The sequence below is a fragment of the Fulmarus glacialis genome, unplaced genomic scaffold, assembly GCF_000690835.1.
Source record: "Fulmarus glacialis isolate BGI_N327 unplaced genomic scaffold, ASM69083v1 scaffold12216, whole genome shotgun sequence".
Taxonomy (NCBI): domain Eukaryota; kingdom Metazoa; phylum Chordata; class Aves; order Procellariiformes; family Procellariidae; genus Fulmarus; species Fulmarus glacialis.
In genome coordinates, this window is record NW_009216263.1 from 2176 (window position 1) to 15014 (window position 12839).

The following is a 12839-nucleotide window of genomic DNA, read 5'->3' on the forward strand; positions in this document are numbered from 1 at the left end:
TCTAGCTTTTACTTTATTAAAATAGTTAAGTGTGAAGAAAATGAATAGTCTTGTTGGTCAGCCTTAAATATTTTGGAAACATCATGCAGCAGAATGCTAGATTTTGAGAATTCAAACAGTTCAGTAGTTTCAGATGTCAGGCACACTGAGAAACAGATCTATTCTTAGCATTGTGGTTCTTCCTGTGTTGTCCTAGATCTTGCCTCAGTAGTTCGCACTTAACATAGTAAAGAGACAAAAGTTTATTTTGGTGTTAACCAGGATGGTTTGCACCATGGAATAATGTATCAGTATTTACATATCTTTTCAGATTTTTACAATGGAACTGTGACCTTTCTGCCTTTGGAGGAAAACAGTGAAGGAAAATACCAGATTAAAAAGTGCAATATTTATCAAATTCAACTTACACAAATAAAAGATGAGGAATGGTAAGTGCTGGGAGTGAGAGAGGAAGCAAACCCTGAGCTACTGAAAGGATCACACCATGTTTTATTAGTGGTATCTAGGTGATTTGGTTTGCGTAATTTCCTGCTTGATTAGTAAATGACAGTAGCGGTGTGATCTTAGTGCATAGTGTTCAGTTAAAAATGAAACATCTACAATACCCAAATCAACACAAAACAAATCTGTTTCATCTTTCAATGTACACATTGACTGTACATGTGTGTCATCTAGAAAAAGTATGCGTATTCTGATCATGAGGAACTAGCTATACCTGTGAGAGAGGTCAGGTTCTGTGGGTGTTAGTAAGGTTGAGGGTCAAATTGGAATTGCTGTTTTGGAACCTATAGTCATTGAAAGACCATTGCAGCTTGGTCCTGAGCATCTGAGGGCATAGCTCTAGTGAAATCTAAATAAAGTTAGAGATGATGAAATGTGCCAACTGATACATTTTCCTCCAAAATTTTCCTGTTGTTTTCATGAATTCACTTTTACTAATTAGTCTTTGGATATATTGCTAAATTAGGTTGTTCATCATATGCGAGTCCTCAGTCGTGTTAAATGTAGCATGGACTCTCATATACAGTGTTTGAATTGGCAGATAATGAGCTGTCTAACAAAATTCAGGGGAGGCTGTTGCATTATTCAGTAACTTCACTGTTTTATTTTCCTTTTGTTTTTGTGTATTACACTTCTGTTTGATCTGCTGATTTTTTTCCACTTAATCATTATTTTCTCTTTTTTTGAGGTAGCTGAGATAATGAAATACACTGTATTTATACAAAGTTTTTATTTTATTTTTAAAGGTCTGTGTCTACTGTAGCTCCATTTCCAGAAGATTGGTTTTCAGATGGAATTGCATACCCCAAACTAGCATGGCTTGGAAATGAACTTTTGTCCAAACTGGCTAAATGGTCTGTAGAGCAAAAGCCCAGTGAGTTTAAAAGTACACTCTCACTCATTTCTGTAGCAAAATACAGCAAAGTTTATCAAGACCTTAAAGAAAAATACAAAGAGATGGTAAAGGTAAGTTTGGCAATAAATGCAGTAATAATATGCTTTCCTGTAATTGTTTTTGTTGTTGTTTGTTTAGTGAAATTGCTTCTTTCACTGAATTTTTTTTTTTTAATAAAAGAAGCAATTTAGTTGACATTTATGTTTTATGGTTTGGTGTTTTGTTCTTTTTTCTGTGTATGTGGGAAACAACCAATTTAGTATTTGGAAGAACTGAACTGGAAAAGCAAGATTTGGAGCCAAATTCACACTAAATATCTGGAGGAGTTAAATACTTCTCAGAATATTTCCCTTCAAATAAGAAGTAAGCAGTAGGTCAGTGGATGTAAATACTAAGTAATCCATGCTAGAAGGCATAAATAAAGTACCACCTTCTCCAAAATGTGAAAGAGTCTAGAAAGAGCACTGGTTTGTAAGCAGGTTAAATTTCCTATTACTCCTCTTAAATTTAGATGCAATATTAATATGTCTTTCTGAGTTAGAGGAGCAATGTTGTAATATTGTTTTATCCTGGGAATCCTGAAAAATGGCTGTGATCATCTTAAGTGCTCTATGAAGTAATGCCTATATCCTTATACACCAGACTCAAGCTACAAGCAAAAAAATTGGTAAATGCTTCTGTAAAACATATTGTGAAAATGTTGAAAGGTTTTACTGTTGATATTTCTATACTAGTAAAAAGCTACATAAGAGAGGAAAATTGGACTTGTGGGTAAGGTGATGGTTCAGTCTTTAGCTCTGCAGTAGACTTAGTGTAGTGTTCAGCATGTTAATCTTTGTTTCAATTCCTCATTTACAAAATAGGGATAATACTTCCACTTTTTGTCTTCCTACTTCACATTTTGATTCTTCATGTTCTGTTCTGCCGGGATAATTCCATGCCTGTTACATTGTGAAAATAAATTTACAAATCTCATTTTATCAATGTTGCACATAACAGGAATGATATAAGTATTTTTCTTTTGAGAAAGTTATGCAAAAGGATGCGTGCTCTGTTACAGAACAGATGCAGCAGTTTACTTCTTGTGAGCTGCACATGTGGAGCCATAATGTTCTTGGAAACTTTATTGATTGGATGACAGCAGACATTCTTTACGCCATTATTCTTTTGTGTGACTTACAAAATCAAACAGTCTTTATTTGCATTCTTTGTGTATATTTTTAATGAGTTAAAATGCAAAATTTGTGAAGTGCAGAAACCTGAAGTGGATGAGTATCCAGATCACTCTGACTGCTTTTTGAAGTAATTTCAGATGGTGCAGAAAATATTTTTTTTCTCTATTTTTTTTTTCTAAAGGTGTGGCCTGAAGTGACAGATCCTGAGAAATTTGTTTATGAAGATGTTGCCATTGCCACTTACTTGCTGGTAGGGAACTGCTTTGCCTAATACTATTCTATAAGGTTGTATTTCCTAATAATAGAACCTCTCTAAAGAAAATCAGTATTTTCATTTTATAGTTGTTGCATTCTTTAAAATAGAATGACCTGAAATTATTAGAGGCATACAAGGTAAAAGGAAGGGGGTAAGAGAAAGGGTGTGGGTTTCTTGCATTTTGGTGTGGGGTTTGTTTTTTGTGGGGGGTTTTTTTGGTGGTTTTTTTTTGTTTTGGTTTGGGGTTTTTTTTGTTTTGTTTTTGCTCTCATTTAAGCAGGGAGACAAAGTTCTTATTACAATGTTTTCAGGTGTAACTTAAACTGAAAATGGAATTTGTGTCTATAACTCTATTCAAGTTGTATTTGTATTCTGATCTTTGGTAGTACTCTCAACAGCATTTACATATAATTTACATATAATAAGTGATTATAGAAGGTAAGGATTTTATAACAGAATTGGAAAAAAAAAATCAGTGTGATAAAGCAAAGGGAAAATCAGTTGATTTGTTTTTTATACTGCCCTATACCACAAAAATCATCACAATAACAATGACAATTAATTTTAGAAGGATACTAAAACTTCTTTTTGAAGATATGATAAAGATCTGCAGCTCTCTGTCACAGGAAGTTTATGACCTACACAGAGAAGATGTATTTTTTTTTTAAGTGATAAAGCGAAAAGCACTGATATGACAGAAAAATAGTGATTAGACGGACTGATTTGGAGATCAGAAGCTATTGTTTTATACCTACTTCTATGACTTGTTAATTTTATGCTAAAGGTTTTTCACTGTTTTGCCTTTCCCTGATAAAAGTTCAGCACAAATCCCATCTTCAAATGCAGAAGGGCTAACTGTAGATTCTAGGAACGCAGATAAATGCTTGGGGCAGTTTTCTAAGGCACCTAGCTGTTTAAGAATGTATGAAAATTCTGCCACCTGCAGTCACGAGAAACTTCAGCTTTTTAAACAGCATCAAAATTTGTCACTATGTAGGCACATTGATATTTTTTGACTGCCATCCAGACTGCAGTTAAGAGCATGTCTCCCTTGAAGTATAATGTAGATACCTCTTGTGTCTTCTCTAAATCAGTATTTGTAAATAAGTTAGCTCATTTACAGAACTTGTTGAGGACTAATTTATTTTGATAATTGACTGTTTAAACTTAGAACCCCAGTTTCTTTTCCCATTAAGTTTTTTAAAATTATCTGAGGAAGCCTGACTGACCTAGGCTACTCTCAAAATCTTGATTGTCACATTGGTGTGACAGAACTTTTTACATCAGAGAAATGATCATGATGAAGTGGTCAGATAGTTGGATCGTTGTAGGTCCCTTCCAACTGAATTATTTTATTCTATGGTACTGGCTTGTGGAAAGAGCTATAAAGTAGACTTATCTTTTACTATTTTTACCACCATGATAATATTGTATGTTGAAGATTAGTTCCTGTATGTTAGGAATTATAATAATTGTAGCCACAGGAAAATTCTATGACACTCTTGAAAATGTTTTGCAAATTTTTATGCACATAGGTGTTAGTTTACAGTGATAATGTGTTTTAGCTGACGTAGCAGTAATGTTCAAAAAATTATTAGTCATCTAATAACTGGCTTATATAAATGAAAGCTTAAAATATGGTATTAATAACCTAACCTCCTTGCAAAATTTTCAGGTATCTCTATGATGGTATATAGTAACTCATTATTTAGAAGTATGTTAAACAGGTGATTGAGAGAAGGTAGGTCCAATGTTAAGTTTTTATGGATTTACAGCATCTAGGTTGGTATGATGGGAGGATGTCACATCTGACCTCATTTTACTCTGCAGTCATATTAAGGTCTAGGCACATGCCCAAAGAAGTAGCTCTTCAGTTTGCATCATGAGAAACTCAGCAGGGGGTGGAGGATAGGTGTGATCTGTGTAGGAGGTGATTAGGGATTTCTGGGTTACAGCCTGGAGTGCAAAAGTGCAATGATTGGTACATTTAAAAATGTAAACACAGCCTGATAATCTCATGGATTATCTGCAGCTTCTTTCCCTCTAGCAAAACTGACACATTAACAAGCAGTAATGTTACAAATGCTAATTTTTGTGGTTAAATATTTTTGATGATTTTTGTGAGTCATAGTAAAAAATAAGTGTGCAGAGTTGATGAATGTGTGCTCTCTAGCTTCTCATTGAAGGAAAAAGAGTTTGACGGTGATAGAAAGAGACTAATCCATGCCCTGCAGACAAACATTCAATTATTAACTAATTATGAATTACATAACTATGTAAAAGTAACTACTTATGTACAGAGCAGGGACTAGAATTGGGCTAAAAGCTTTGGGGTCCCTTTAGCTGATGTAGAATTTGGGGCAGCTGACTGTTGCTAGGTTTGTTCAGTAGAAAGTGGCTACATGTACCAATATATAGTCAACGGATTACAAAGAACATTTTGGTTTTTATTTTCAGCTCTGCTACCAATTCTTTCTTTAATACAGTGGATATAAATGCTTCCGTTGTGTTACTTGCAGAGACACTGTTGAAGTTTACTTGCTACTTCCCTTGCTTCCTCTGTTCATCTCTTGCACCCTTTGTTTTAGCAGCTTATTTTACATTTATGCTCACTCTAGCCCAGGGTTGTATAGCCTTGATTAATTTCAACTTCCAGTTGAAAGGAGGCTGTGCTTAGCACTTAAAAAATGATTGATATGTTGCAACATAATTCCTGCCCCTCTCCATAAACAGTTTTAGTGTTTTCTGGGTTTTTTCCTCCTCTAAAGTTATTTTCTCTGTGAATACAGGGGATGTCTTCTGTCACATCTGGATTCTCTCCGAGCTTTCTCCTTTCATTTCCAATAACCTTTGCTGCTTTTTTACAGGGAAACTTGAGAGCAGAAGTCTAAAATGTTTTCTTTTCTTATCTTAGATTCTTTGGGAAGAAGAGAGAAAGGAAAAAGGGTTGACCAAGAAACAGTCATTTGTAGATCTTGGATGTGGAAATGGTCTACTGGTTCATATTCTAAACAATGAAGGGGTAAATAAAGTGCTTTTTAAAATAATAATTAAAAAATAGAGATAGCCAACATTCTTGTTATGCTTTGCTTTTATCTGGCAAGCAAATAGCCAAAATTCAGTTAATTCATGTTGCTAAAATAGGATTTTGTCACTCTAGTTACCAGGAAAAAATCCTAGCAGAGCTTTAGCTTTCACTTATTTATCTATTTTTATTAGTGCAATTCATTTCAATTCAAGGCTATCTTTCTGAGGTAAGAAACTAAGAGGGAAAAGAAAAAGTAATGGTGTAATTCAGTTATGCTGTAGACAAAGCAAAAAGGAATAGGGAATCTTAACATAAAGGTTCTCTCTCACAAGAGCCTTTAAATGAGATGTTTTTCATGAACTTAATTTTATTGAAGTTGAATTCTACTTGTCATGTCCTGAAAATGTTTTTCTATGTCTTTAAAAACAATCCTGGGATGTGTTAATTGTGAAAATGCCTAACAACAGACTGTGCTTTTGGGAGTGAAAATGTGACAACAGCAAAATTCAGTTTCTTGAGACATAGTTTCTGAAACAAGAACAAAAAAAGGTCAGTGAGATTGAACAAAACCCAGTGAAGTTGGGTCTGTCTGTTTCAGAAAATTGTATTTTCCACTTTTGGGAGAACATGGTAAAATTTGTAAAAGAAATTAATATTTCCTATTAGATCGATAGATGTCATTGGGGGAAGAAAAAACTCCCAAGTTCTCCTAACGCAAGCTTATCCTTGTGTGGCCAGAAAAAATTGATCTAATACAAGATGCTGTCTTCCCTGAAGATGTTTATTTTTGTACATCATTAGGTCATCACTGCTGTAGCACTGACAAACATTGTTGACTGTCAAAAAATCATGTGTATGAGAGTTTTGAGACTTTTTTAGTAATTGATTTTGGTCAGTTCTGCACAGGGTTCTTGAAGTTAAAATACTGTTACTTGTGCATTCTTTATTTCTTGCTTCAGTTTCTAGTCTTATTTCCTCTTCCCATCAGTTCACACAGGGAAAAGTGTGTTTGGACTCCCAACAGCCTAATTGACTTCAGTAGTCGAAAGGTGGTTCTTCCAGCAAGGACTGTTTAGAATAGCACTCTTCTCTGAGCCCTGGGGGTGCTACAGTAATACTCGCCTTTGATATTTTAAAAACAAACAAACAAACAAAAACCAATATTCTGCTTTTACTTTTGTAGAGGTCCAAATTTTCAAGAGCAGTCTCAGTAGGTGTGCCTGGGTGAAATTTCAAACCAGATATATTCTTAGTGTTTCCAAGTCTTTCCATTCATATTTAGAAGAGAAAGAAGGGATTAAAAGTATTCAACTTCTGCCTGAAATGGTGAAGCTGTGTTTCATTATGTGTCTAAATTTTAGTATGATTAAATTTTAGTGTTAATACGTACATTTAGTTAGCCTGTTTGACAACTTCTGCTGAAAGTAGTACTTAAAAATGATACTTCTTGTTGTTCAAATATTTCAGCATTCAGGTAGAGGAATTGATGTGAGGAGAAGAAAAATATGGGACACGTATGGACCAGAAACTCATTTAGAGGTATTATGCGAATGTATGTCAATCTTACTGATTTGTAACTTTATTCATTTGTTCATTGCTTCAGGTTGTGTTGATGCAAATGTAATCAAACATACCGGGTCACAGACAGTTGTCTAAAGTGATCTGTGTGTTTGGTATGATGCCACCCATATGTCTTGCGGGACTATAAAGTAAGTTGTAAAGGGGATTATTAGAGCAATGTTGTATCATACCCTTGCATATTTGCAACTTACTTATTTTTCAGCTGAGAAGACTAGTATGATTTCCTACTGCGTGTACAGACATGCATACCATGAAACAGTCTGATTTTACTGGAAGATCAATATTAAGCAGCTTTGTTTGCACCACTGTACCTCATAAAATATACTAGTATCCAAAGTTGTGAGTAGTTTATTCTTGAAAGTGATTCTGACCTTCTAGTGCTATGTGCTGTTTTGGGGACAAATTGTTGTTGAATCTCAAAGGAGCCAATCCTCTGCTCTGCTGACCTTGTGGTAAGTAATTGCAGTAATAGCCTTCAAAAAAACGAACAGGAAAATGAGTCTGAAAGAGGAATTATATTTCAAGTTCCACATTAGCATTTTTATGAGAACAGGAACAATTCGAGCACAGATGCATTCACTTTAACTCCAGCTGTTCTTGGTCTGATACTTGTTAAAGTGTGGTACTGATGAACAGTTGCCCTTTGGAGGTGAGGTGTTCCTGTTTTCTTGTTCTCTAGACTCCTAAAATTTCTCACTCTGGTCTCTCAAAAATTGTCAGCTTCCAATATATTAAAATAATTTTTCGCCTGTAATTAATTCTCTAGTAGTTTTGTTTAAAAGTTAATTCAACATATCTTTGAATGCTAACAACTGAAATCAACAAAAGAGCAGCAGTTTTCACAGATGGGAGGTGGGGCTTTCACAGTCTTGTGCAATCTTCTTTTTGCCACCCTACCATTTTGCGTACAGATTGCCAAAACTGCCAGATTCCTTTGCTGCAGTCTGCAACCAGATCTTACTGAAAAGCTTCAAGAAACAATCCAAAACATCAAGCTGTGGTGCTCCTTCGTTCCTGTTGTACTATATTAAGTCACTTTTGATCATACCAAACAGCATCTTCTCTTTGCCTTCATGTTATATATTCCTTTTTCTGCCCCTGTTTCTGTATTGTGGAAATCCTTGAACTTTGTACATTCATTTCATATTAAGGTCTGGCTGTTTATAGTTTCTCAGATTTCTTGACTCATAAGGAAACTTCTGAGCATCAGCTGTCCCTCACTGCAGCATGAGGGAACAAAATAGAAAAGGATGGATTTTATCTGCCTTTTTTAAAAGAAAAAAAAAGAAAGAATTCACAGAGAACACTTGAAAAAGCCAGACAGAAACAATAAAAATATCCAAAATATGCATATAAGGAAAGTACTAATTTATGTGTGAAGGAGTTGTATAAAGAACAGGAAGGGAGAAATGATTTTGCAAGGCTCCTGTAGCCACAGGAGCCACAGAAGGAGAAAGCACCTGCTCACAGCCTTTTGTTATCCTCGAAGCTAATTTTGTTTTGATCTTTACTTAAAGCATGAGTTGCAGGGTGAATATTGCCATCTGTGACATTCAGTGCCAATACTAACAATATAAATGAATGTAACAGGTGGCACTCTGCATCGCCAAACTGCTATTAGACATGGTGAATACAAATTTGATTATGGGTGACTGTCAAAATGTGGAGTATGACACTGATAATTCATGCTATGCCTAAATTGAATGATCAAAACTGGAATGTAACGTAGGAGTAACTTGTTTAATCAACCATAAGAAAACACTTATCAAACACTTGGTTTAACATCTACTAATCTGCCAAAAAGAAATTTGTTACATGTATTATCTAGAAATGTATACATATAACTAAAAATGGACAGAGATACAGTGTTTAAAGTGAACAGTAATACGCCATACTGATACTTAAAACACCTAACACAGTGCTTTCAGAAGAGGGGAATTGGGATGTAACAGAGGTAATTCGAGATTTCTGAAATTCCCTATTAAGTGTTGGTTTTTTTAAATTCCTATACAGGTACTATTTTGCATATACATGTGAATTTTTACCTCATAAAATATACATTTTATATAGAAAATGAGAGTATGGGCATCATTTTCAGGGCTTTTAAAGGTCTGTGGAGATTCAAATTTAAAACTTTTTTTCAGATCTTCCCAATAATTATTTTGAGATTCATACCTGTTTTTAGAGAACAGTATGTATATGTACTTCCATAGTATCAACATCTTTTAATTACTTTCTTTGCCGAACTTAGTTCTAGGTAAGAAAACGTGTGTGTGAGAGACAAACATTAAAGGCACTCTAGAACTTTTAAAATTTAACCGGTATGAAGACTTCATCCTGTTTGGTGGTTGGTTTTGTTTTTTTGTTTGTGTGTGGGTTTTTGTTTTGGTTTTTTTTGGTGGTTTGTTTTTTTTCCCTTATGGGTTTTTTTTGTTGTTTTTGTTTTGGTTTTGTTTTTTTAAGAATATCAGAATAGGATATTCTTGAGACTAATAACTATTCTATGAGTCAATATTGTGGTGGGAAGACTTCTGTGCTGATGTCTCCACAATCCATATATATTGAATTTCCACAAGGCAAAATGCTATTCTAAAGGCTAACAAAGAAGCCTTCTTTCTCTAACCTACTGTCTCCTATTTTTGCTCCTGATTTTGCACATATCATAAGGTAGTCTTGACACAACTTGGAAGGGGATGGAATGGCAACGTAGAAAAGAGGGAAAGTGTTAGGCTGGATTAGGTTTGTTATACGTGAATGACAGAGTGTGAAGAGTGATGTTCTGTATATTAGGATTTGATTTGGGAAGAGTCTGTGTAGTAGTGAAGCTGTGTTCTGATTAATTGCTGTGTGAGTCCTAGGACTGTAAGACATAGCAAATCAAGTGACTTTCTGAAAAATTGAGTCCAGATATACATGTGACGGAGAATGGCAAGAAATCGTAATCCAATGTATGATATTTGTTTACAAATATTTAGGGTGCCAGATATCTTAATCAGAATTGTTATTCCACTCTTTGACCAATATTTTTTATTGGGTAGCTGTTGCTAAATTACTTCTTTAGCTATTAAAAATTAACTGCCTGGCAAAAGTGCAGATTGAGGAAAATATTGTTGGTGTCTGTGGTTCTCATTCACCTTGTATTTGTCAGCTTGTATGATTTTATATTGTTGCTTAGTACTTTAAATGCATTTTATTTGTTAATAAGGAAACCTGTAATAAAATTCACTTAATGTGTTATTTGTTTTTTTAGGAATCTACAATCATGCCAGGTGACAGTCATCTCTTTCCAGATACTGACTGGCTCATAGGAAACCATTCAGATGAATTAACACCATGGATACCTGTAATTGCAGCTAGGTATTTGCAGAGGGAGGGGAGTGGGAGGGAAGGAATTAAAAAAACAAACCAAAACATAATTACCTATGTATGCTTGGTGAAAACTGTCACTTTTGCAGCCACAACTGCTGTCCTTGCAGGACTTGCTGCTTTTGATGCCAATGGATTGTTTTTACAAAAAGTTTCTCTTCCTGTGGAGTAGCACAGATGTAGTATTTACCTTCTCATAGAATTCAGTACAGCATTTTGCTTTTGAAGTTCAAAAATCAGAACTGGTTTTTATTCTTTAGATGTGAATCTGTTTTTTTTTTTTTTTTAATAAAATTGCTGTTGGTTCTGCCTTTCCTTGAACCGCTGTGCTCTTCACAGCAAGCTGCAGTAGTTTAATATCTAGAGATTTAGTCCTGCAAACCAAGTTGGCACAGTAATTTGCTATAGTAAATACTTTGTGAAACAGTATTTTTAGTTATGCAGATAGATATGCTAAGAGGAACATATAAATGTTATTTCATGAAGCTCTGTCACTTAGTAAAAATGTCCATTATTTCTTGTATTTGATGGGTTATTTGTTAAATTTGTGTGTTCTCTGAACCAACTGTCCATTCAGCAGTTTGTTATCCTTTTTGTAGGTCTTCCTATTTGTGTTGCTACTTTGTGCTGCCATGTTGCTTCTTTGATTTCCATGGAAAATACAGCCGAAGACAAAGCAAGAAAACTCAGTACAGAGAATATCTTGATTTTGTTGCCCAAGTGGGATTTGTCTGCGGCTTTCATGTGGAAGAAGATTGCCTTAGAATTCCATCAACAAAAAGGGTAATTTTGAACTGTGTAGGGCTTTTGTCTTTTTTTTTTTTCAAGCTGCTAGCTGTCTGAAGCATGTGGATGTTTGTTCATTATTATTTTTGTTCGTTATTATTGTTTGTTCATTATTATTGTTGTAAGATCAGACTATAGTCAGTTGCATTACTTGAGACAATATGCTCTGAAGAGAGACTAAAAATACTCATTGTTTTCTTGGGTAATCTGCTCTTAACGTCATAGGTACAATCCTAAAGAAAGAATGGAAGGTTTTATGGTTTATTTCTTATGCCACCCTGTAGGATGGAAAACTTACAAAAATCATTTTTTGCCTTAATTTTTCCAGCAGCCTGTATTGCTTATTTGTACTTAATTTTGCTGTTTTTCATGTCCCATGAAATTCAAAGTGAAATCTTCTGAGAGTAGGAAGAGGTGTCTAGCTTTAATTTTGTAAATAATCTGAGGATCAGGAACAATCTTTTTGTTCTGTGCTTGTATGGCATGATGGATTATGGTTTGATTACTGGATTTCTTCTGTGGCATCAATACTTTACTTGAAAACTAAAATTAAAAAACCCTCAGATGTTAATGAGCATTGAGTTTGAATGGATATCTCCTGTAGGTAGATTTAGAAGCCTGCATAAGATACGTGCAGGTTGGGGGGTTGTTTGTAAGTATGGGACTCTGTATAAATAATGATTTACCTGTTTCTACTAAAATAGGTGTGCCTTATTGGAAAAAATAGGACCTATCCACCTACAGAATGTGCTCTGTTTGACAAGCAGATAACACAGTATATTAATAATCGTCAGACCTGTGCTGTGGTCATGTGTGACAGAAGAGTTGGATTTAATCATAAGGATCACTCTGATGGTGTATGCAAAGGAGCAGGCTCAGAACTTCCTGAAAATGAGACTGATACTGCTGGTACAATTTGGATGCCTGGATTTCAACCCAGAGAAAAAGTAGAACAAATCAGAAATTGTGCTTCCCTCCCTCGGGATTTTGTAGATGATGTGGTTCTCAGTGTGGCAAACTTGCTGTTAAATGCAACCCCACAAAAATCAGGTTCTAATATGCATGGTGAAAATATGAAGACCTGGAATCAAGGAGGTGAGATTGTCTTTGTACTATCTTCTGCTGGTAGAGAATGTCTTTTCCAATGAATTTAATGTTTGTATTTAGTAAGTGAAATAGATTTTAGGAAATACCAAGAACAGTACAGTAGCAACCAAAGACACTTCCCCCCCCCCCCCCCTTTTTTTTTAT

General features: G+C 34.9%; 1 protein-coding gene across 1 annotated transcript in view; it reads left to right on the top strand.

Moving 5' to 3' along the window:
- Positions 1-310: 310 nt before the first annotated feature.
- TRMT44 (tRNA methyltransferase 44 homolog (S. cerevisiae)) overlaps positions 311-12839 on the top strand; it is a gene marked incomplete at its 5' end in the record, with an annotated part of 16435 nt that continues 3906 nt past the window's right edge. Inside the window, 8 exons of the mRNA XM_009579243.1 lie at positions 311-428; positions 1248-1467; positions 2753-2821; positions 5742-5849; positions 7323-7394; positions 10687-10793; positions 11402-11585; positions 12293-12683. Of these exons, the coding sequence (XP_009577538.1) occupies positions 311-428; positions 1248-1467; positions 2753-2821; positions 5742-5849; positions 7323-7394; positions 10687-10793; positions 11402-11585; positions 12293-12683 (1269 nt within the window). The remainder of the gene's footprint in view (positions 429-1247; positions 1468-2752; positions 2822-5741; positions 5850-7322; positions 7395-10686; positions 10794-11401; positions 11586-12292; positions 12684-12839) is intronic.